At 41.7% G+C, this 21129-nt stretch overlaps 1 protein-coding gene across 2 annotated transcripts; it reads left to right on the forward strand.

Moving 5' to 3' along the window:
• The first annotated feature begins 16248 nt into the window (after positions 1 to 16248).
• Positions 16249 to 20870, forward strand: LOC134881206 (uncharacterized). Of its 2 annotated transcripts, none has more exons than XM_063908375.1 (4): positions 16249 to 16386; positions 19097 to 19291; positions 19402 to 19487; positions 19784 to 20870. In XM_063908375.1, exons 2-4 carry the CDS (start codon positions 19097 to 19099, stop codon positions 20736 to 20738), a joined length of 1236 nt encoding a protein of 411 aa, XP_063764445.1. In that variant the 5' UTR covers positions 16249 to 16386; the 3' UTR covers positions 20739 to 20870. The 2 variants fall into 2 exon arrangements, with proteins under 2 accessions (XP_063764445.1, XP_063764444.1); XM_063908374.1 differs by lacking the exon at positions 16249 to 16386 and adding an exon at positions 18129 to 18246.
• The last annotated feature ends 259 nt before the right edge of the window (positions 20871 to 21129 follow it).

Here is a 21129-nt window from a genome sequence, read left to right on the forward strand (position 1 = left end):
ATACTTACCTTATTATTTACACTTACCTGCTGTATTTGTATTTATTTCAGTTTTACCTTCTTTTCAATAAACCTTGCTAACTACAAGACCTGCCTCTTCCTTGGGGGATTTGTTGAAGAGATGAGTTTAGCTGGCTGTTAGCTTTAAGAACAGTACAGTAAAATGGCAGCCTCTCATCAGAAGATGGAGGAAGATAAAGAGGTTCAGCAAGAGCTTTCTGCGCAAGAAGTGCAACAAAAGGACACTAATGAACAGTCATTGGAGGTAAGATCCCATGTATTCGGCTCTCACCGAACCAAAGGCTCACGGACTTCAGCAATTAGCATGGCAGCTACGCAGGCACGAGCAAATGCTGAAGCAGCTAAGGCTAGAGCAGCCTACACCAGGAAAGAAAAGGAACTAAAAATTGAGAAAGCTCGCCTTGAAGCTGAATTGGATGCACTCCGTCAAGACAGAGACGCAGACGCAGCTATCGCTAAAGCACTCGTCATGGAAGCCGCTGCTGGTGAAGTAAGCTCGTGCCAGCTTCGCAGATTTTGAGTCATTACCCAAAGAACAGAGTGTGCAAGAGAGAGTCAGCGAATATGTTGCTAACCACAATCATGTAGAAGATAGCCACTATGAAGAAGAATTGGATTTAACCCCTTAATTACCACAACTACCTGCTCTACCCACACACATTCATGGGCACAATGCTTCCACTCCAGCACAACCGAGCACCCTTCCAGACAATGGGATACAGCAACGCTTCGGCCCACAGCAGCCACATATTCAGCCTCCTGTACCGCATCACGCACATATTCAGCCCCCTGTATCACAACGGATCGACCGAGAGCAACGTCGGTCACAGCTTAACACCTCGTCCTACCAATACTCACAAAGAGTGAACCAGCCTCAACCCAAAAGAGAACCAGGGGTCAGTTCTTACACCCCACACCATACACCCAGCCAGGATGTAAACGGCAACATATCAGATCTGGCTAAGTTTCTGATAAGGAGTCAACTGATAACAAGTGGAATGAGCCGCTTCGATGACCAGCCTGAAAACTACCTCAGCTGGAAGGCAACATTCACTAGTGTGTTACAGGGCTTAGATATCTCAGCCAACGACGAAGTTGACCTTCTCATTAAATGGTTAGGCCCTGAGTCAAGTCAGTTAGCACGCAGGATGAAATCGCTTACTATCGGCCACCCATCTGCTGCTCTCAGACTGATTTGGACCAGGCTGGAGGAACGATATGGAGCTCCAGAGGCCATTGAGAAGGCGCTCTTTGCTAAACTGGATAACTTTCCCAAGATTTCCAACCGGGACAACCACAGGCTTAGTGAGCTGGCAGACTTGGTGCTAGAACTTGAAGCCGCAAAACAAGATGGCTACCTCCAGGGATTGATATACCTGGACACAGCAAGAGGAGTCGGCCCCATTGTGGAAAAGTTGCCATTCTATCTTCAAGAGAAATGGATGACATTTGGATCAAGGTATAAGGAAGAGAAAAAAGTTGCATTTCCACCGTTTTTAGTGTTCTCTGAGTTCATCAGAAGGGAGGCTAAGGCAAGAAATGACCCGAGCTTCAACACCTGCAGCTCCGCAGCACCTACCTTGACAAAGGAAAGGACAGGAAACCTCAATAACAAAAACCAAGTTACAGTTCACAAAACAAACGTTTCCAAGGAAACAACAGAAAGTGGAACAAACCAAACAGAGGACCCAAATGTACATTGCCCGATACACAAGAGATTCCATCCACTTAGAAAATGCAAGAGCTTCAGAGCCATGATTCTCGACGACAGGAAGAAGTTCCTGAAGGACAACGGTGTATGTTTCCGCTGCTGTGCGTCAGTCTCACACATGGCCAGGAACTGTGATGTTGCCATTAAGTGTGCAGAATGCAACAGTGAGAAACACCTTGCCGCACTGCATCCAGGGCCTACTCCCAAGGGACCTAAGTGGCAGAGCCCCTCCAAAGATCATGGCGGGGAGTCAAGGGACGTGTCAGAGCAATCTGATAATGCACCAAGCTCAACTGCAACGACCCTGTGCACGCAGGTGTGTGGTCAGGGCTTCAAAGGCAAGTCTTGTTCAAAGATATGCCTAGCCAATGTATATCTGCAAGGTCATCGTGACAAGATGAAGAGGATGTACGTGATCTTAGATGATCAAAGCAACGTTTCCTTAGCCAAGACAGAGTTCTTCGATGCTTTCCACATTGAAGGGCCATCACTGCCATACATCCTCACGACATGTGCAGGAGCCACGAATGTCACAGGAAGGAGGGCCCATGGCTATGTGGTCGAACCACTTACAGGAGAATTGAGCATTCCTCTTCCTACTCTCATAGAGTGCAACAATGTTCCTAACAGTAGAGCAGAAATTCCCACTCCAGAGGCAGCATACCACCACAGCCACATGCAACGCATTGCTGATAGGATACCTGCTCTGGATGATTCTGCAGAGATTTGGCTGCTGTTAGGACGTGACATACTCCAGATCCACAAAGTGCGTCAGCAATACAATGGCCCATCGAGCGCACCCTTCGCTCAGAAGCACGACCTTGGGTGGGTGATTGTCGGCGACGTATGTTTGAGTGGAGCTCACTCTCCGAAAACAGTGAACACATTCAAGACATGCTTCATGGAAAATGGCCGTCCAAGCTGCATGAATCCTTGCCTGAATGTTGTCAAAGTCAAGGAAGACTTGAGTCAGAGCTTCAAACAAGATAGCCCTTGGTCATGTGCTACAGTACGACAAGAGGACCACCTGGGCACAACAGTCTTCTCAAGGTCTGACAAGGACAATCATCTAGCGCCATCTATTGATGATCTCACGTTCCTACAGCTGATGGACAAAGAGTTTGTCAAGGATGACAGCGGAAGTTGGGTAGCCCCACTGCCGTTTCGGACTCCAAGGAAAGCCCTCCCTAACAACAAGCGGTATGCCTAACAACAAGCGGTATGCCTACCAACGCTTTATGTCACTGCAACGCAACTTCCAGAGACGACCCAATATGAGGGAAGACTTCGTTGAGTTCATGCAGGGGATTCTGGATAACCACCATGCAGAGCGGGCACCACCTTTAGAGGATGGAAAGGAAGCTTGGTACCTTCCTATCTTCGGGGTGTATCATCCCCAGAAGCCCGGGAAGATCTGGGTCGTGTTCGACTCAAGCGCTAGCTTTGAGGGAGTGTCCCTGAACGATGTCTTACTTCAGGGTCCCAACCTCAACAATAGCCTTCTCTGAGTGCTTCTCAGATTCCGGAAGGACCCGGTAGCAGTTACCGCAGACATCAAACAGATGTTCTACTGTTTCTATGTGAAGGAGGAACACAGGGATGTATTACGCTTCCTGTGGTTTAAGGACAACAACCCTGAGAATGAGGTAGTGGATTACCACATGACAGTCCACGTGTTTGGGAACAGCCCGTCACCGGCAGTCGCAACCTATGGGTTAAGAAGATCAGCCCAAGAGGGAGAGAAGGACTTCGGCAGTGACGTCTGTGAGTCCATCAAGACTGACTTCTACGTAGATGATGTACTACGATCCTTTCCCTCAGAGGCCGAAGCAGTGGATGTCTTGACACGAGCTCAGCAGTTGTTGAGAGGCTACAACATCAAGCTTCACAAGATTGCCTCCAACAAAGCAGAGGTTATGGAAGCCTTTGCCGCAGACGATCGGGCCAAGAGCATCGAGGCTCTAGATCTTGCTGTTGATGACTTACCTGTCCAGCGCAGTCTAGGTGTTGCCTGGGACATGACTAAGGACACATTCACGTTTACCATTCCTGAGTCCCAGAAGCCTTTTACACGCAGAGGCGTTCTGTCCACAATTAACAGCTTATTTGATCCGCTCGGATTCTTAGCACCTGTGACAATCCAAGGCAGGTTCCTACTGAGAGAACTAGTGTCCCAAGGTACAGACTGGGATACGCCGTTACCTGATGAGAAGTTCCTCAAGTGGCAGAGATGGCAAGAGTCTCTGCAGGAGCTGAATCAGCTGAACATTCCTCGCACTTATGCTTCCTTCCCAATAACGACAGCAAAGTGCACAGAGCTATGCGTCTTTGCTGATGCTTCAGTGAAGGCGATTGCAGCAGTAGCTTACCTCAAGGTAGAGGATGAGAATGGCCACACAGAAGTAAGCTTTGTGTTAGGCAAGGCCAAGCTTGCACCTCTGGCAGAGCTCACCATCCCCAGACTTGAGCTTTGCGCAGCGGTGTTAGCTACAGAAATCGCAGACCAGGTCAAAGAGAGTACAGGCCTTAGCAGAGACATTCTGGGCAAGATGGAGGCGGGAGTACTTGAGCGTACTTCAAGCCAGGCAGAAGTGGCACGCAAAGAAACCAAACCTCAAGGAAGGAGACATAGTGCTATTGAAAGACAAGCAAGCCAGAAGGAATGAGTGGTCCATTGGAAGAATCATGAAGACCTTCCCAAGTGATGATGGACTTGTCAGAAAAGTGGACGTCAAGGTCGCATCTCATCATCCGCCAAAGACTTACCTTAGACCTGTCTCTGACGTGGTCCTACTCCTAGAGGCAGAGACTGTTTAGGTTAAGGGGGTGTGGCATCTAGGGATGCCAGGCGGGGAGTGTGATGTCACAGGAAATATATTTTTGATAGTGACTTTTATTTTGACACAGTAATTTCTCAGATTGGGGTATGATGTCACTTCCTGTTCTGGGAATAGTAATTTTCAGTTGTTCAAGGTGAAGGTCACATGTCAGCTCAGCTCCTCTGAACATTATCTTTCTATTTTGGTGTGGCATTGCCAGTAAGTACATTTGTGTTGATTAACCTGTAGAAAGAAGAAGTTAATGAGTAAATAAATAGTTTAGGCGAACTTTTCATTAGAAAATAAGTTTATTCATGTGGACACAGTAATGCAGTTATTGTACTAAATGATGTATGACTCAGCTAATGTTAGCAATTCCTTTGTGTGATTTACCATTGACTTTATTAGCATGGAAGCTAAGCTAAGTGTAGCATTTCGTTACTTATCTGTCCTATCTATCTGTATGGATATTTTGTAATACTTACCTTATTATTTACACTTACCTGCTGTATTTGTATTTATTTCAGTTTTACCTTCTTTTCAATAAACCTTGCTAACTACAAGACCTGCCTCTTCCTTGGGGGATTTGTTGAAGAGATGAGTTTAGCTGGCTGTTAGCTTTAAGAACAGTACAGTATCTATTAACACTACTGTAAGTAAGAGTTATTTGTAGTGATTCCTTGACAAAATATTGTGTGGCCCACAAACCCCCTGTGATTTTCCTATTTGGCCCACTTGCTAATGAAGTTCAATAGCCCTGTTATAGGCGGTAGAGCAGTGGATGAATACCCTTTGAAAGCATGACTGGGTTCGTCCTATCTCACAGCGGCTCTTTTCATAGCGTTTGATATGTGCTTTGTAATGGTCACTATATGCATTTTCTTAGGCAAAAAAACCAAAGCAATATCCTTTCAGATGGCCATGCTTGTGTTTTGTCCGTAACACATGGCTTTTGCATTCGTTTTTGAGGCTTGCGTTGGCAGCGTCTGCCTGTGTCATATTGTGAATATCACCAGTTAACATGGTGGGGTTTATTTCATCCATGTTGTAAGAAATGTTCGTTTATTTGAAGCCCAGGAGACGGTTTAAAATAAAGAAAGCAAAACTCCCTTAAAAATTATAAAAGGAGTGTTTAATAAAAGGATGCAGCGGTAGGTTTTACAAAAGCTTCACAGCTGTGGCTCAATAGCCCGGGACACGCGTCCACAGGCCACTGACTGAGCGGAGCTCATCAGTAGTTACTGTCTGGCGGTCCGGAACAAAAGAGAGCTCGATTTCACAATCCTTACATGTTTTATAGAACCACCCCTTTCCGACCATACAATAAACGACTTCAAAATCAGACGCGCCCCGCTGTCGTGCTCTCATTGGTTGGTAGCGGGGGGCTGGATCCTCCTCTATAGGCTGACGTCGTCGGGGCGGGTCCTCTTATGACGTCACCGTCGCCATCTTGTTAGCGAAGTCCTGGAGCTGTCATCTACGATAGTCTATTATGCAATTCTTAGGAGGTTTATCAGTTATTAAACAGGCAACTGTATCATTGCAGCATCAATGAGCGAGAGGTAGAGGCGGTGTGTTTAGTATGCAACTCCACTGGTCCTTCTCCCTCTACTCATATATACAAAACAATATTAGCTTTATGCTATCTGAGGCTAAAAACAACATCCTGTAATACTACCGGAAATGGACAAATATGATCCGTCCAGAAACAGTGAATTATCTTTTAAAGTTCCGCTCTAATATATTGATTATTTCTAACAATCCCTCCTTACACACCTTTCAAACGGTGTGTAAACTATAATATAATCAATATGTTCTCCATTTGAATATTGCATAATACAGAATTGTATAGTTAAAAGTTATACATGATCATACAATCTTTTATTATTGAATACTTGTGGCTGAAATCCTGGAATGGCACCTAGAACAATAGCAGCAATTTCCTAAATGCGTAAACTCTTCAATTCCCTCCTTTCATATCTTGTGATGAGGTAAACAGATCATTTTCGATTCTAGTCCAGTGTAAATGCACTTATTCAATATGATCCTATATATATAAAAAATAAATGAACTGTGTGTAAATCATAACAACAATCAACTCTACTATATAATACCAAGTTGTAATAAGTGATTAATCACATCCTAGGAGTAGTTTATAGAGCATTTCATGTATACAGTAATAAGAACTTATAAGACACTTCCTTCAGACGAACTCATCTTGCTCATGGTCTGAATAAGGGATAGGATCATCCTGCTTTTCTATTTACAAATGTAACTATTTTCTCAAGAGAAATTGACCTTTATTTTTGCTCACTAGAGAGGACCGTGGTGATCAATTGGTCCGCTAAAGTGCGAATACATAGTATGTAACAACATCCACATAGTACCAAGATTGTATCCATTCCTGCATTGAATAACATTGATTCATTATCGGAGTCTAATATTTACTGAACATTCTTTCTAACGTTCCTACAAAGGGGTCCTCTACTCCACTATAGTCTGCTAGCTCGATGATCAGGGCGGTAAGTCCTTCTAACGCTCTGGTTACTGATCCATCTGGGGAAGGGTTATTTGGGATGAAAACACAGCACAAGATTCCAATTAGTCTGCAAACACCCCCTTTATTAGACAAAAACATATCTAAGGCCACCCTATTTGCCAGGCCATCAGACTGGTTCCATCCAACTGTACGTGCAGTCCCCTTACGGCATCATGGGTGTAATTTATGAATCTCTGCTGGTTGTAGTAAATATAGTTGATCCAATCCACATTCTTGTTGATTGTAGGCCAAAGAAATATTGATTCGAATCCTGCAGTTATCTGGTTTCTAGCTTTAAACTCCCTCTCACCAACTACACCAGTGCAAATGTTCCAGGCCAGTCATGGGGAATGCCTGGACACAAAATTTTAGTACCACTGTACCACCAAACATCTGCCCTGGGGTATTGTACGTCAGCCACAGCAATTCCTGAAAGAAGGTCCTGGCTGGTTACTGCTGTTATGGAATTTCACCATCGTAACGTTCCCATACTGCCTCATCAATGCAAGATCAGTAGAGCCTGCTTTGTTCTACCGCATACACAACCCAATCTTAACCATGCATTAGTGCCTTCATACCATATTTCCACCGCTATAACCTTCTGCACAGTCGATGTACTCAAATATGTCACCAGTCTATTATTATCCAGTATATAAGCCTGCGCTGTTCCTATATGAGGGACTGCATTCAGGGAAGAATTTGAATCTGCCGTTTCAGGGACTATCTCCGCTTGGGGCTCAGCTATTTCTATCAAAACCGAGCACATAGGAACTTTTCCAGGAACCTCAACCCCTAATAGTAAATGAAATGAAGTTGTTTCTCCCCTTGCTTTGAATAGATCATCCAATACCATTTCATGCTTTCACCGTACCAAACACACTCTGTCATTTACCTTTCCTCCTATTTTATGTCTCTCGGGGGATAACACTTCATTTTACCCAACTTTGTAACTGCAAGCTTTCTGTTATTTTTATCCCAACCAGTCACATAATCAAAAATAATTCGACCACTCATTCAAACCATCCTGTATTTCGTTGAAACAACCTGTATGTTTCTTATCTGTTTCAAAACACTAAATAAGTAAATTATGAAAGTTATGCTCATCTGGTATTATCTGTTGTGCAACATTTGTTCCCGTCATTGGAAATTCCTTATGGTCTAACGTGACTTCAAAACGTTATTGGCTTGTGCCATAATTACAAACAAAAATGAAATGCCCAACTTCCTTCGGTAAATTATGTTACATATTGCAATTAGCTTTGAATTTCCAATAAGTATCTAAATTATTCCTACATTTTAAAATCCCCATTTCAAGTCAAAATGCAATATGTCAACTCCTCTCATTTCTGGAGAAGGATACACTGAATGTGTAGATAGAATAAGACCCAGTAAAACCATGATGCAGCCAGAATGAATGTATTTCCTGGCTGTTGTTCCTGAAAAGGTGTGGATGAAATATACTTCTGTATCAGAATCAATTACCCACGGCTTCCCGTTCCTGCCAATCACTTAACCTCTTTAGATGTATCAGCTTTCCCCTGTGCCAAACTCCATGTCGATCTCTGCCTGAATCGTGTGCAGAAATCCCTCCTTAGGCACCAGACAAACTGCTTCTACCTGTTAGTGTTTAGAAGTTAGAGAGCTGGGACATGAAATCAGAATTCCAACAAAATGTCATCACATTTTTCCTAGGAACTTAGATTACATCTGTGAAATTATTGTTGTGTTTATCACCCTCCTTATACTCATAATCTCCAACTGTCTGTAGTTGAGCCTTACCCTTTGTTCCACTATTTTATTCATCTTACCTGGACCATGTATATCGAGTAGTTGGAGGAGCCTGGGATATAAGATTTACATTGACAACCTATATGCTGTATCTGCTGTGCATATTACAAACAAAACCTCTGAACCATTGATACTTCTCAATCTCTACTAGAGAAAGGGCGCTGACTAACTTGGTTCCCATTTCATCACATCATATGTTTAGCTTAACTTTAAATATTCTTGTTATCTCCATACTTCTACTATCCCCAGGTAACATATCTGTTAAAAACCATTTACAAATTCAATATCATTATCACAGGTGAACTTCTTTCATAGGTTCCACTCTGGAATTGTATCTGTCAGCAGCCTCTCGGCAACTGATTCTGCTTTTCCTGTAAAAAATGTAAAGAAATGGAAACAATAACATCATTTATAAAAAATTGAATTGTTAATCATAGAATTGTAATTTAAACAATCATGCTGTTGAGCAAACATGTTGCCACTCCCCCTTTTTACACATCTTAACAAAGAGGTGTAACAAAAACCCGGTTGAGAAAAAGAACTTCAGTTAAGCAAAAATTCAAAAACACATCAATCATTATTCAGACACTTCAAATCATTATTGTTCAAACATCAAACTCTCCCGTTAAAGAGTGTCTCTCTCCATCCATCAGTCCTGAAAGAAACAAAATCTCTGGATTTAGTTTGTGTTAGTTCAGAACATGCTCAGTTAGTCTCTGTTCCTCTCTAAACTCATGCAATTGCATTGATCAGATGCAAACATTCATTCTCACTCACACAGTCGGGTCTGGTCAGGGTCAACCCAGAGTCAGTCATCAACAGTGCTGTTGTAAAACAACAGTCAGTCCCGGTCAAAGGTCACTCGGTCTCAGTCTTCTGGTCACGTCATGCTCTGCAGAGTCTTTAATTATTCCGTCATACTCTCCATTTACAAAAACACTTATAAGTTTCCTTTTAATTAGTACTGTTTTTAAAATATGTCTTATCATTCTATTAGGACAGCGCCGTGGTTATGTAGAGACGTCCCGGACGTATGCACATTCCAATCTACTCACATTAACCTGTCAAATGAACATATGCCAGATGTGTAGGTCACTGCTTTTTTGACCTCCTAAAGCGACAGCTTTATTACCACAATATATAATGTCAAAACTGTTGAGATATTGCACACATCTAGTGTCGCAGCTTGTGTGAAACCTTCTAAAGAACAACAACAACTTACTTCAATATACTTTACTTAGATTACATTAACAAAAACTGCTTCCCTCATGTTAAGTTAAGTAATTGTTAAGCCATCACTTCCTTTTTTAAACTACTGGATCTTTATCACCACCGAATTCATACAAAAATCTCTAATAGATCTTATTTCCAATACTCTTCACATACCCACTATCTTAAATCAAAACATTATTAGGATCTGTATGACTCTGCTCGATTCTCTTAATATACTCCATTATTTATGATCAATTCTAGTCTTCTTGAAAAATATTTCAAGTCTTTAATCAGGAAAGTAATGTGTGGAACTATGAGAGCTTTGACATGTTACAATTACACCTTTAATCCATAAGAATGTTTAAAGTAGGAATGACTTTAATAATGGTTTCCATTCACTTGGTTAATTATATTGGACATGGTCTGGTATCTAATGTTGGAGTTATCACTATAACAAGTTTGTTTCATTTAAGTATCATATCTGAGATCAAGTGTGTACTAAATCTCTCTCCTTCTGTAGATCAAAACTCCCACAATTTAATTTTACCAAAGTCACACCTCGATATAGGCTCTGAAATATTAATAGGTTAACATGATTAAATGTTCCTACTCTGTTCTCCTGACTCCTGAACAGGTTCTACCAAAAGTGTAGTGGATCTTGCTTATCTCTATAATTTCCCCCTATAATAATGTTACAAATTTATTTACTCCTTTACTTTAAAAACTTCCCCTTTTCAAATATCATTTACCAATCTATAAAATGTTATGTAATAAAACATTCGATATTTGATCTTAAATTTACAAAGTCAATTCAAATTCTTTAAATGTGTTCCACTTATGTGTTTACGTGAGTGAATGTGTTTACACAAACTCACCCATTCGAAATCCCCTTCCTGCCACCTCTGCTCTCTGGCTTGATGACCCCGACCTCCTTAGATTCTGCAGATTGACCTTTTCGCCCCTTCCTGTGCATCTGGTTTTTGACAGTCTTTGACTTTTTGAACCTGCATTCCACATCAAGCTTCTCTCCTTGTGCGGATTTTCATTTCAGCATGGGTCTGCTCGATCACCGTCTCTTGATGTCTTTCATGGGAGACGGAACCCCGTTTTCATGTGTCTCATTGTCCATCAGAATCTGTGCTCTGAATCAACCCTTGTTGCTCTGGACCTCTGTGCTCTTATCAGAGGGACTGGTGATGAGTAGATCTCTGTCAATCAGCATGATGCATGTTTGTTGCTGACCTGGGTGGAGAAGCAGACGGATGCAGTTCTAGACAAAGCCCTGCTTTTGCCTTCCTTTCTTATTGAATTAGTCAGGAAATCTCCGTGGGGGATGGTCTTTCGCATTATTTCAGGAGGACATGGGTCTGTCACCAGATTGCAGAGGCTGCAGTCCAGGTGGCAGCTTTCTTTAAATCTATGAATCTCAACACACTGGTTAAATAAGTCCACTTAATTTTCACTTTTTTAACTAAGCATGTGTTCTGTCTTGTGTATTAAATGCCATCTACTGTAATAACAAGTTAATGTCTAATAATAATATCTCTCAAATGCATTTGACTTAACTCCTTTAGGAAAATATTTTCTCCCATAATTCAAATATTCACATCCAGAAACCATATTCCCACACATTATATTTGTACGGCCTCTGTTTTCTTCTACTATAAAAACATTCCAATGCTTTTTCAAAAAGTTAAAATCCCTTTAACTTAGCCTGTACAACCCAGCAGAGCATATTCACAGATCACTAAGATGTAAATGATTCAAGTGTAGTCATACGATTCACTCCTGTATTTATTTTCATAATTACTAGTGTTACACTTTTATCTATATTAATAATCGCTAAACTTCTTTTAACAGCACTTTCTTATAATTAATTCCCGTTCTGTAAAATGTTTCTCCTCTCTTCTCTACTGCTTACAGACAGATGACTCCTGAGTCTCCTCTCTGTGTGAGAAAAACATCAAAGTTAATTTACATGATAACAGCATTTGGTCTTACAAGAAGATTTGGGTGTCGCCTACACCCCCCTTAATGGTCTTAATCCCCTCTCTTACTCAAACAGGCTTTATCTTTATGGTTATTGCTCAACACAGCTTCACCCCCCTGTTCTGTTCTCAGTCTTATCAGAGAGTTACCTCTCTTCTGTGATCTTAGTAACCTTTCATCCTTTAACCTCTAACTCCCCACCATCTGCTTCTTGTTTGTAGAGAATTCACTCTTTTAAAGTGTAATTGTGTTCTTACCATTTGTGCTTTCTCTGTTTTTGTCATTCTTAATTTCAATGTATCTGTCCTAAACTGTAACTCCCATATGGGAAAACTGGTGTTGGATTGAAGATAAACATCAGCCTTAGCTCTATTGTTATTCATACTCATTACCTCTCTGGTTCTTTCATCTCTTGTGAGATTAACCAATAGGTCCAGACATACCGGATCCACCAAACAATATAAAATCACTACCATAATAACAGAGACACATCTATTTGCAAAACTCTGCGGGAGTTGCTGGTAGTTGGCACATATAACCGCATGTTGCCCGGATGGTTTGTGCGTTCTCTTGCAAGATTTCTGTCATTACCATTTGGACCTCAATGTACACTATTCAATACCCTCACCAGAGGGTGCTATTTTGTTCCTGAAATAATACTGGATATATATTAATTCATCCAGTAGGGGCGCTGTTTTTTCTTTCTGCCCCGTCTTTATTGGCTACTTCCTGACTGGTTTAGCCTCTCTGACCATTACTCCCTCTGAAGTTTTCTGTTAATGGCTGATGCTAACAGACTACGCTAACTAGGTTAGCCTATTAAAGACAAAGGACTTTGGGGGAGGGGAATAGAGAACCCGTTTCCAGATGGTTTCAAGCAAAACAGCACAGTTCAAAAAGGCCCAACACTGCTTGGTTCTTTAAAAAAAACCCTCTCTGATTACGATTACACATAACACTTAACCCTACACTAATAATTTAGAAATTCTCCATGCCCTAACAATTTAAGTACTCTTCAAAACAATCGCAGATAGAGAAGGGACTTCAACCTCAGCTCTTCTCGTTGTAGTTGGTACCATAAAACAAATCTTTTCTAAATCTATGAACTATGCTTTGTTAAGTTCCAGAATCAGTAATGACGTCAGGACTCCAACCTGTGCTCTCACCATGCTTTCTTCCCTTCAACAAGCAGTAGTCTCGAGGAATTTAACCCCAAGCTACGCCTCTCAGACAAAAGAGGTCTTCCTTTTAATATTAACACTATTTGCCAACTATGACTGTTCAATAACGCAACACGCTAATCAGAGACTATTGGAATGTCGTCACAATTCTCAACGTAATTCTGTCGCAAAGATTACATTTACTGACCCACTCACTAATCACTCGATTAGGCCTTAACCTATTAGGACTTTTTTAAACTTACTTTATCACAAAATTATACTATCAATGCCGAAATACGCTCCAGAACCTTAATCTGAATCTACGCTGCCAATTTTAATTAGCACTACGTTACCGAACTTTAATCGATATTTACGTATTAATTTTACCTAAATCTCATTCTAATTCCGGCGTAAAAAGGACAAACACAGACAAACAAAACAAACAAACAAAAAGCTTTGGAAAACCCAGGACCGCACCCCGGTTAATTTCAATATATTCAGTTCTTAACTTTAAATAGCCAGTTCATGATTAACGACTCACCTCCAGACACTCGCATCTCAAAATGCTATATAAACTATGCAGATTTTGAAATAAACAGGCACTGCTCACCTTTTTAAATGGGATCCAATCCGAGTGTCTGGAGTTTATGCCGATTCCGCGAAATCCCCGTCTCGTCCTGGCACTTCAAATCACGTCGGGGTCACCAATTGTAAGAAATGTTCGTTTATTTGAAGCCCAGGAGACGGTTTAAAATAAAGAAAGCAAAACTCCCTTAAAAATTATAAAAGGAGTGTTTAATAAAAGGATGCAGCGGTAGGTTTTACAAAAGCTTCACAGCTGTGGCTCAATAGCCCGGGACACGCGTCCACAGGCCACTGACTGAGCGGAGCTCATCAGTAGTTACTGTCTGGCGGTCCGGAACAAAAGAGAGCTCGATTTCACAATCCTTACATGTTTTATAGAACCACCCCTTTCCGACCATACAATAAACGACTTCAAAATCAGACGCGCCCCGCTGTCGTGCTCTCATTGGTTGGTAGCGGGGGGCTGGATCCTCCTCTATAGGCTGACGTCGTCGGGGCGGGTCCTCTTATGACGTCACCGTCGCCATCTTGTTAGCGAAGTCCTGGAGCTGTCATCTACGATAGTCTATTATGCAATTCTTAGGAGGTTTATCAGTTATTAAACAGGCAACTGTATCATTGCAGCATCAATGAGCGAGAGGTAGAGGCGGTGTGTTTAGTATGCAACTCCACTGGTCCTTCTCCCTCTACTCATATATACAAAACAATATTAGCTTTATGCTATCTGAGGCTAAAAACAACATCCTGTAATACTACCGGAAATGGACAAATATGATCCGTCCAGAAACAGTGAATTATCTTTTAAAGTTCCGCTCTAATATATTGATTATTTCTAACAATGTTAAACGGTGATTTGTAAACAGCTGACAAGAGTTGACTAGAAGTATATCACTCAAGCACGGCATTGTTTGAGTCGGTTGGTGGCGTAATGAGTGACAATTATGGCTGAGTTTATGTTCTCAGATTTACGGTCCGTCGGTGAAGTTGGGAGTTTGTATAGGCTATATGTTTTCTATTCATTGGCCAGCATATTTTGTGTTGTTGTCTGTAGGTGATCTCCACATGCGCATTTACATGAACTGGTGATGCTTACGTTTTTTCGCCGAGGTTTTTTTTTGTTAATAGTGTCCAGTCACACTTCAGACACACAAGCAACGTGAAAATTACGAACCTGGCAACCACAACATCGGCCACCAGTTAAACTGGAACACCGTCAACAACTTCTGTTAACTTCTAAGTACTGTCTTGAAACTCAATGCCAGTCTTTGTTTCATCCAAATTGACCCAGTAAAAACGGAGATACGATGGTTTAAAATTGATACAATAATATTTTTTCAAGCGCTCAAAAGTTTGACAATCGGAAGCGCATATTTTAATATCTTCGCCGTATTTTATAATTTTACGGAGCGGAAAAGGACGCTGGAAACTTTAGACCCTGCTCAACAGGATGCATTTACTAAGGAGGGGGAGGGGTATTTAGGTAAATGGAGCTATACGAAGCAAGACGAAGAGACACGACAAGAGCCAAAGAGAGACGGGGTGAAATCGAGAGAGAGAGAGAGAGATTTTTTTTTGATTTTTCAAACCACTTTTATTCACAAATAAATTTAACACACGACATCAGAACAAAAATCAATTCAAAACAACTTCAATCCAGGAATTGACTGAAAACCAGCTCATCATTCTCCACTGAAACCAACGCATTGTTAAAGCACCACATATTTTGAAACTCCCCCACATTTTCTGTCAGACAAAAATAACTGAAATCAGTTTTGACCCTCGCTCTCACCATGCATTTAAAGATCAGCACAGCATCACAAGCCATCGATTCCCCAACTTTATTTCTCCTGCTGAGGTAGATGGCCATTTTGGCCTGGCCCAACAAAAGAATTCAGGAGCTGATGTAATGGCCTACTAAGGCCTATTAACATCAAACTTATATTTAAAGATTCGGATTCCTGGCCACACCAACACAGTGAGAAGGACACCATATGTATAAAATGATTTATTTATAATTCGAAGTTAGTTTAAAACAGTCCATGTATAGATATTTAAATGAGATATGGTTAGAATGATGTTCAATTTATCTAAACTACTCAAATACAAAATGCAGTTCAGACAAGGGGTTCAACCATACTAAAAAGTCCAATCCGGTTAGACCGAACTCCACTCTGGTTCCCTTTTTGCCGGAAGAAAGTGTCTTTCATTGTTCAAGTCCAGTTAATCCAGTGCCAGAGTTTGCACTTTGCCGGCCTGCCACACCGTCCGTCAGCCTCTGGTCGCAGAGCCCTCGACACACAAATAAGAGGGAGATTTAGGGCACACTAACACAACTCCGATTACTCAAAACCAACAGCCGAGAGCAAGAGAAATAGCTACTTCCCTTAATCTGGAGTCTGCAAGCGTTGGATCGCAAGGGTCGAACGACAGTCTGGTCCAGTGGCGAAGAGGAACTGCGGGGGTCTGTCCTTTGCGAGTAGCAGTTAAGGGATCCGGTCCGGTCCGATCTGCGGCGATCTGAGGCAGTAACTGTGAGGAGAAAATAAAACGCCCCGTCCAACAGGTAATCGGCGTATTTATGGGGGAGTGAATTTGCGAACTGGCAAATGGGATCGCTGATTTTCACTGGTTTCTGGTCTAGTGTCTGTCTTTGTTGTGACAGTTCGTTAGGGAGGTTAAACAAAGCATGCATAGGTTTATAAATAAAAAAGTTCATCGCTAAATAGCGCACAACAACCATCAAAAATCACAACATATAAAAAGGTTTAACCATCCATCCCACTGTCTAACATGTTGACTTCATTCCATGACACTGACATTTAACCTTTTGTCTCTGGGTGTACCTGTAACCAGTGGCGATTCTAGAGTCTGTTGGGGCCCCAAGCAACAATTCCCAGGGGGCTCTTCCGACCGGTGTCTTTTACAAATGCTGCTTACGGGCCTTGGCTTGTGCAAATGCTGACACTATGTCCTCCAGATCCACAGACCTTCGCACACTGTGCTCTATTGAAATAAGAGCCAGTCCTGAAAGTCTCTCTTGTGACATGATTGACCTGAGATAGGTTTTGATTCGTTTTAAAGCTGAGAAACGTCTCTCTCCAGAGGCAACAGTGACTGGAAGAGTTAATAGCAAACGGAAGGCAATGCTGAGATTTCCATAAAGATCCAGAAGCTGTTCCTTGCAAATGTAATCAAGCATCTCTCTTGGGGAGGCAGATACATGATCAGGAAAGGCATAGACAGCAGCCCTGATCTCCAGAACCAAATCCTCAGAATCAATGTCATGTAGTGTGTTTTGCAGTTTCTTGCAGCTGTCTTCAAGTTTGCCACCCTGAATATTTTTTGACATATTTTCTTTGGAGAAGATAAAACCATAAAGGGCATAAACATCCTCCATGTTTTTTTAATCTTTCATCCAAACGAGTGAGGGCTGTGTCCACTAGGGGCAGAAAAAACTCTCTGTTAAAGTGCTCATCTGGAGTGGACTGCGTTTCTTCTCTGCCCTCATACAGGAACTGCCTGGTTGTTTTCCGCTTTCTTTTTTCAGGAAACTTCATATCAATCTCTAGGTTTTCTGCTATCTCTTTAGCATCAGCCTGAGAGTCAGCAAGTCCATTTCCCCTGAAATTCTCCAGATACACTCTCACTGTGCTTGTTTCTCTTTTAAGTGTTTCAAGAGAAACAGTGGGACTCTGGAGAATCTTGGTGACGTGGTTGATCTGATACAATATGTTGTACCAGATTACAGTGCACATTACAAAACTCCATGTCAGGAGTTCATCCTTAATGCTGGTTGCTGTGGACAATGTCTCTGAGTCCTTCTTCTGCACTGAAAGTTTTTGGAGAGCAGACAAAGCTTGTATGATCTCCGGCAGGTGGTAACGCACCACTTTCACACTGTCAATCCTGGCCTCCCATCTGGTCACTGACAAAGATTTTACTGTTAACTGTTTGACATGTTCCTGTAAAACTGCCCAGCATTGCACAGAGGAGCTAAAAAGATTATACAGTCTCTGGAGAACACCAAAAAAGGAGATGGAGACTACTGAAGATTTTGCAGCATCTGCTACAACCAGATTAAGAGTGTGACTACTGCATGGGACACACAGTGCCTTCTCATTCATTTGCAATATCCTTGCTTGAACCCCTTGTTTATGTCCCATCATGTTGCTCCCATTATAGCCTCGTTGCACGATAACCGTAAATTCTACTTCCGCTGTTACTGTATGCGCTTCTAAACTTCCGGTGTGATATCGGTGAACGTCAAACATGGCAAGTTTCTACACTAGATGCCTGCAGGATCTCCCAAACATTTCCATCTCAGATGTCCACCGACTTGTTCGGATGGGCAGTTCTACACCGAAGAGCAAACGTGATAAGGGATACAAAATGTACCTATCCAGTTATATCGACAATTATGAAGGTAAGTTGTAACTATGGCACAATATTATTGTAGCTACATAGCTAACATTAGCGCTTACATAGTGATATTACTGTGGTAATAGCTTTACTTACTTTTATAATTTAACGTGGTCTTTGCTCGACTTTTCAATGTTAGAAAGATATAAGATTATTGTTTTGTATAAAATAACATGTATGATGTTGAATTCCCACAGTTTCAAATAAAGATCCAGCAGGGAGAGTGAGCGTCAGGGCTGTTTGTTTCAGGTCGATGAGGAAAAACGATAAGCCTCACGACCTCAGAGTAGGGAGAAAAAGTGTCTTAACCTATGGTCTTAACTCATCTGTTCATGTCCAATTCTGGGGTATTTATGTGGCTAGATTTGGTAAGCTGTATGTAGACGAAAATAAGTGCAGTTAAAGACACAACCCCATGCGTAGCTTTCATGACTACCCCAGAAACGGGTTGCTGTTGCTCCTGTTCTTTGGAGCGTTTAGGCTAAGTGTAGACCTACGGTGGGTACATCAGTCAGTATGAGGTGAGAGCTGATTTTGTACCTGTAAACCTAGGCTATAATCACCTGTTCTATGTTAACACCGTTGATTTAATAGTATAGTTTAAGGAAAACCATCTAAGAGATTCGTGAGACAGGCTTACTTGTTTGAATGTGCTCAGACCAAATGTTAATCGTTGTTAAAGTGTTTAATTTAGGTACTGTAATAAACTAAAAAGGTTGCACTTTTTGCAGACCTACTCTAGCCTGAAAAGTCAGCCTGCCCTCATCTTTCTCATTTTTGGTTTTGTTATACAGTAGACATTTAAGTTTAATGATTTAAATGTGACATTAAAGCCATTTTCTTTTGATTTATAGATGACTTTTGAGAACAGCTCACCTGTTCAGATTGCTGTGGCAGAGTGTTCCTGTGTGGCCGGAACAGCACTCTGTAACCATAATGTGGCGCTGTTATATCAAACGGCGCACTACTCCACACTCAATCTTAAGGCAGTGCCTCCTGTCCTTAGCTGCACAGAAACGGAGCAGCAATGGCACAAACCAAGAACAATGGTAAGTATGCTTAGAACCTAATCATACATTGATAGCCTTCTTTGTTAATCTATGATATTTGTTAATTATGTTTTAATTACTTAAATTAATAATTTTGTTATGGTTTTCAGGGTGTGAAACCAGGCAGAGTAGGTGACATGGTCATCATTTCAACACGGCCAAAGTCCAGGCAGTACACGGTAGCAGATGGTGTAAGGTAGTATCTACTGTCATATGTTTAAGCAACATAAAATGAGTGGGAGTGAGGTGTGAGGTTTGGAAGTGAGGTTTTTCTTGGATATCCTCATTCATGGGTGTGGTTCAGCCACAGGCACGAAGACAAAGGCAACAGTTAATCAACGGCTTGGAAATTCTCTCTATGGAAAATGCGGAGTGATAATTAGTACCTAATTGTTGTATAAAACTTTGTTTACTGCTGTCTATGTTTCCTTTTGTTTTGTTTTCAGCGCGTTATTTGTTTCTTCTCTTAACTATGAACTTTATTTTCCTAAGGAGTAAGCGCTACAAGGCTGTGCGAGGGGACTTGCCAGACCCAGATGTCCTGAAAGTAGATGAGGCATACAAGGACTTCACTGCAGACATTGCTCCACTCATCACCACCATGGCAATAAGCAGCGATGTTCCACTTGTTGATTCGGCCTACGGACCAGTCCAGGAAGGTAGCCCCATCTCCTACCAACATCCAGTGCCACTGAGTCGGGTAGTAGTTCGTCACCAGGACACCCCTACTCCACCAGCTCTGCCTTTGGATGGATACAGGCTGGATCCAACCACCTGTAACTTTGTTTGCAGCCACCAACAACAGAACCAGCTGACGTCCCTTGCCATAACCTTGGATATGGCAAGGAAAATAGAAGTTGCAACGAGGGAGCAGAGCAACAGTGTAGAGTGGTACCATGTCAGGAAACCAAGGCTTACATCTTCCAGGTTCAGGGAGGTGTGCCATGTGAGAGGGCACAGTTCTGCTGAGAACCTGGCAGAGAGGATTCGCAAAGGTGGGGTTCAGACCACTTTAATGAAGAGGGGGCTGGCGCTGGAGCCAGTTGCTATCCAGGAGTATAGCAGAATCCAGAATGTAAGTTACTGGCCATGTGGCTTTGTGATACACCCAGATGCACCCTGGCTCGGATCCTCTCCCGATGGTGTGGTGTTCGATCCAACTGACAGCCCACCATTTGGATTGGTCGAGATCAAGTGCCCCAACGTTAACAGTTATGTGGACTGTAGCTATATGCAAATGCAGAGCGGCACATTAAAACTAAAACATAGCCACAGCTACTACTGGCAGGTACAAGGTCAACTGTTACTCACTGGGATGGAATGGTGCGATTTCATTGTTTTTGCTGAGGAGGACATTCTCGTACAGCGTATCCATAGGGATCCTGAGGTGGCAAGGGTGATACGGGAGAGGGGGGATTATTTCTTTTTTTATTTTTACTTGGGCTGATGTTTTAAAGTCCGTGGTTCATTCAATCAGTTGTTACATGTTTTTGTTTGGATCTTATTGTTCACTTTAATAGTTCATCTTTACAAAAACACAGATCAGTTTTTTCATTCTGGTTTCATTGTTCATTTTTACAAATCTATACAATAACGCAAATCAGTGTTCTGGTTTCATTGTTCATTTTTACAAATCTATACAAAAACGCAAATCAGTGTTCTGGTTTCATTGTTCATTTTTACAAATCTATACAAAAACGCAAATCAGTATTTTGTTCTGGTTTCATTGTTCATTTTTACAAATCTATACAAAAACGCAAATCAGTATTTTGTTCTGGTTTCATTGTTTGTTCATTTTTACAAATCTATACAAAATCTTAACTAATGTATTGCTACTT

This window comes from Eleginops maclovinus, chromosome 19, assembly GCF_036324505.1.
Source record: "Eleginops maclovinus isolate JMC-PN-2008 ecotype Puerto Natales chromosome 19, JC_Emac_rtc_rv5, whole genome shotgun sequence".
In the NCBI taxonomy this organism is placed as follows: Eukaryota; Metazoa; Chordata; class Actinopteri; order Perciformes; family Eleginopidae; genus Eleginops; species Eleginops maclovinus.

What these genes read in the sequence shown, in the direction of transcription:
- LOC134881206 (XM_063908374.1), top strand. Translation starts at nt 18,148, where the DNA reads ATGTCCACCGACTTGTTCGGATGGGCAGTTCTACACCGAAGAGCAAAC. An exon ending in GGCACAAACCAAGAACAATG is followed by an intron (nt 19,292 to 19,401) that starts GTAAGTATGCTT and finishes TATGGTTTTCAG; the next exon opens with GGTGTGAAACCAGGCAGAGT. An exon ending in ACGGTAGCAGATGGTGTAAG is followed by an intron (nt 19,488 to 19,783) that starts GTAGTATCTACT and finishes TATTTTCCTAAG; the next exon opens with GAGTAAGCGCTACAAGGCTG.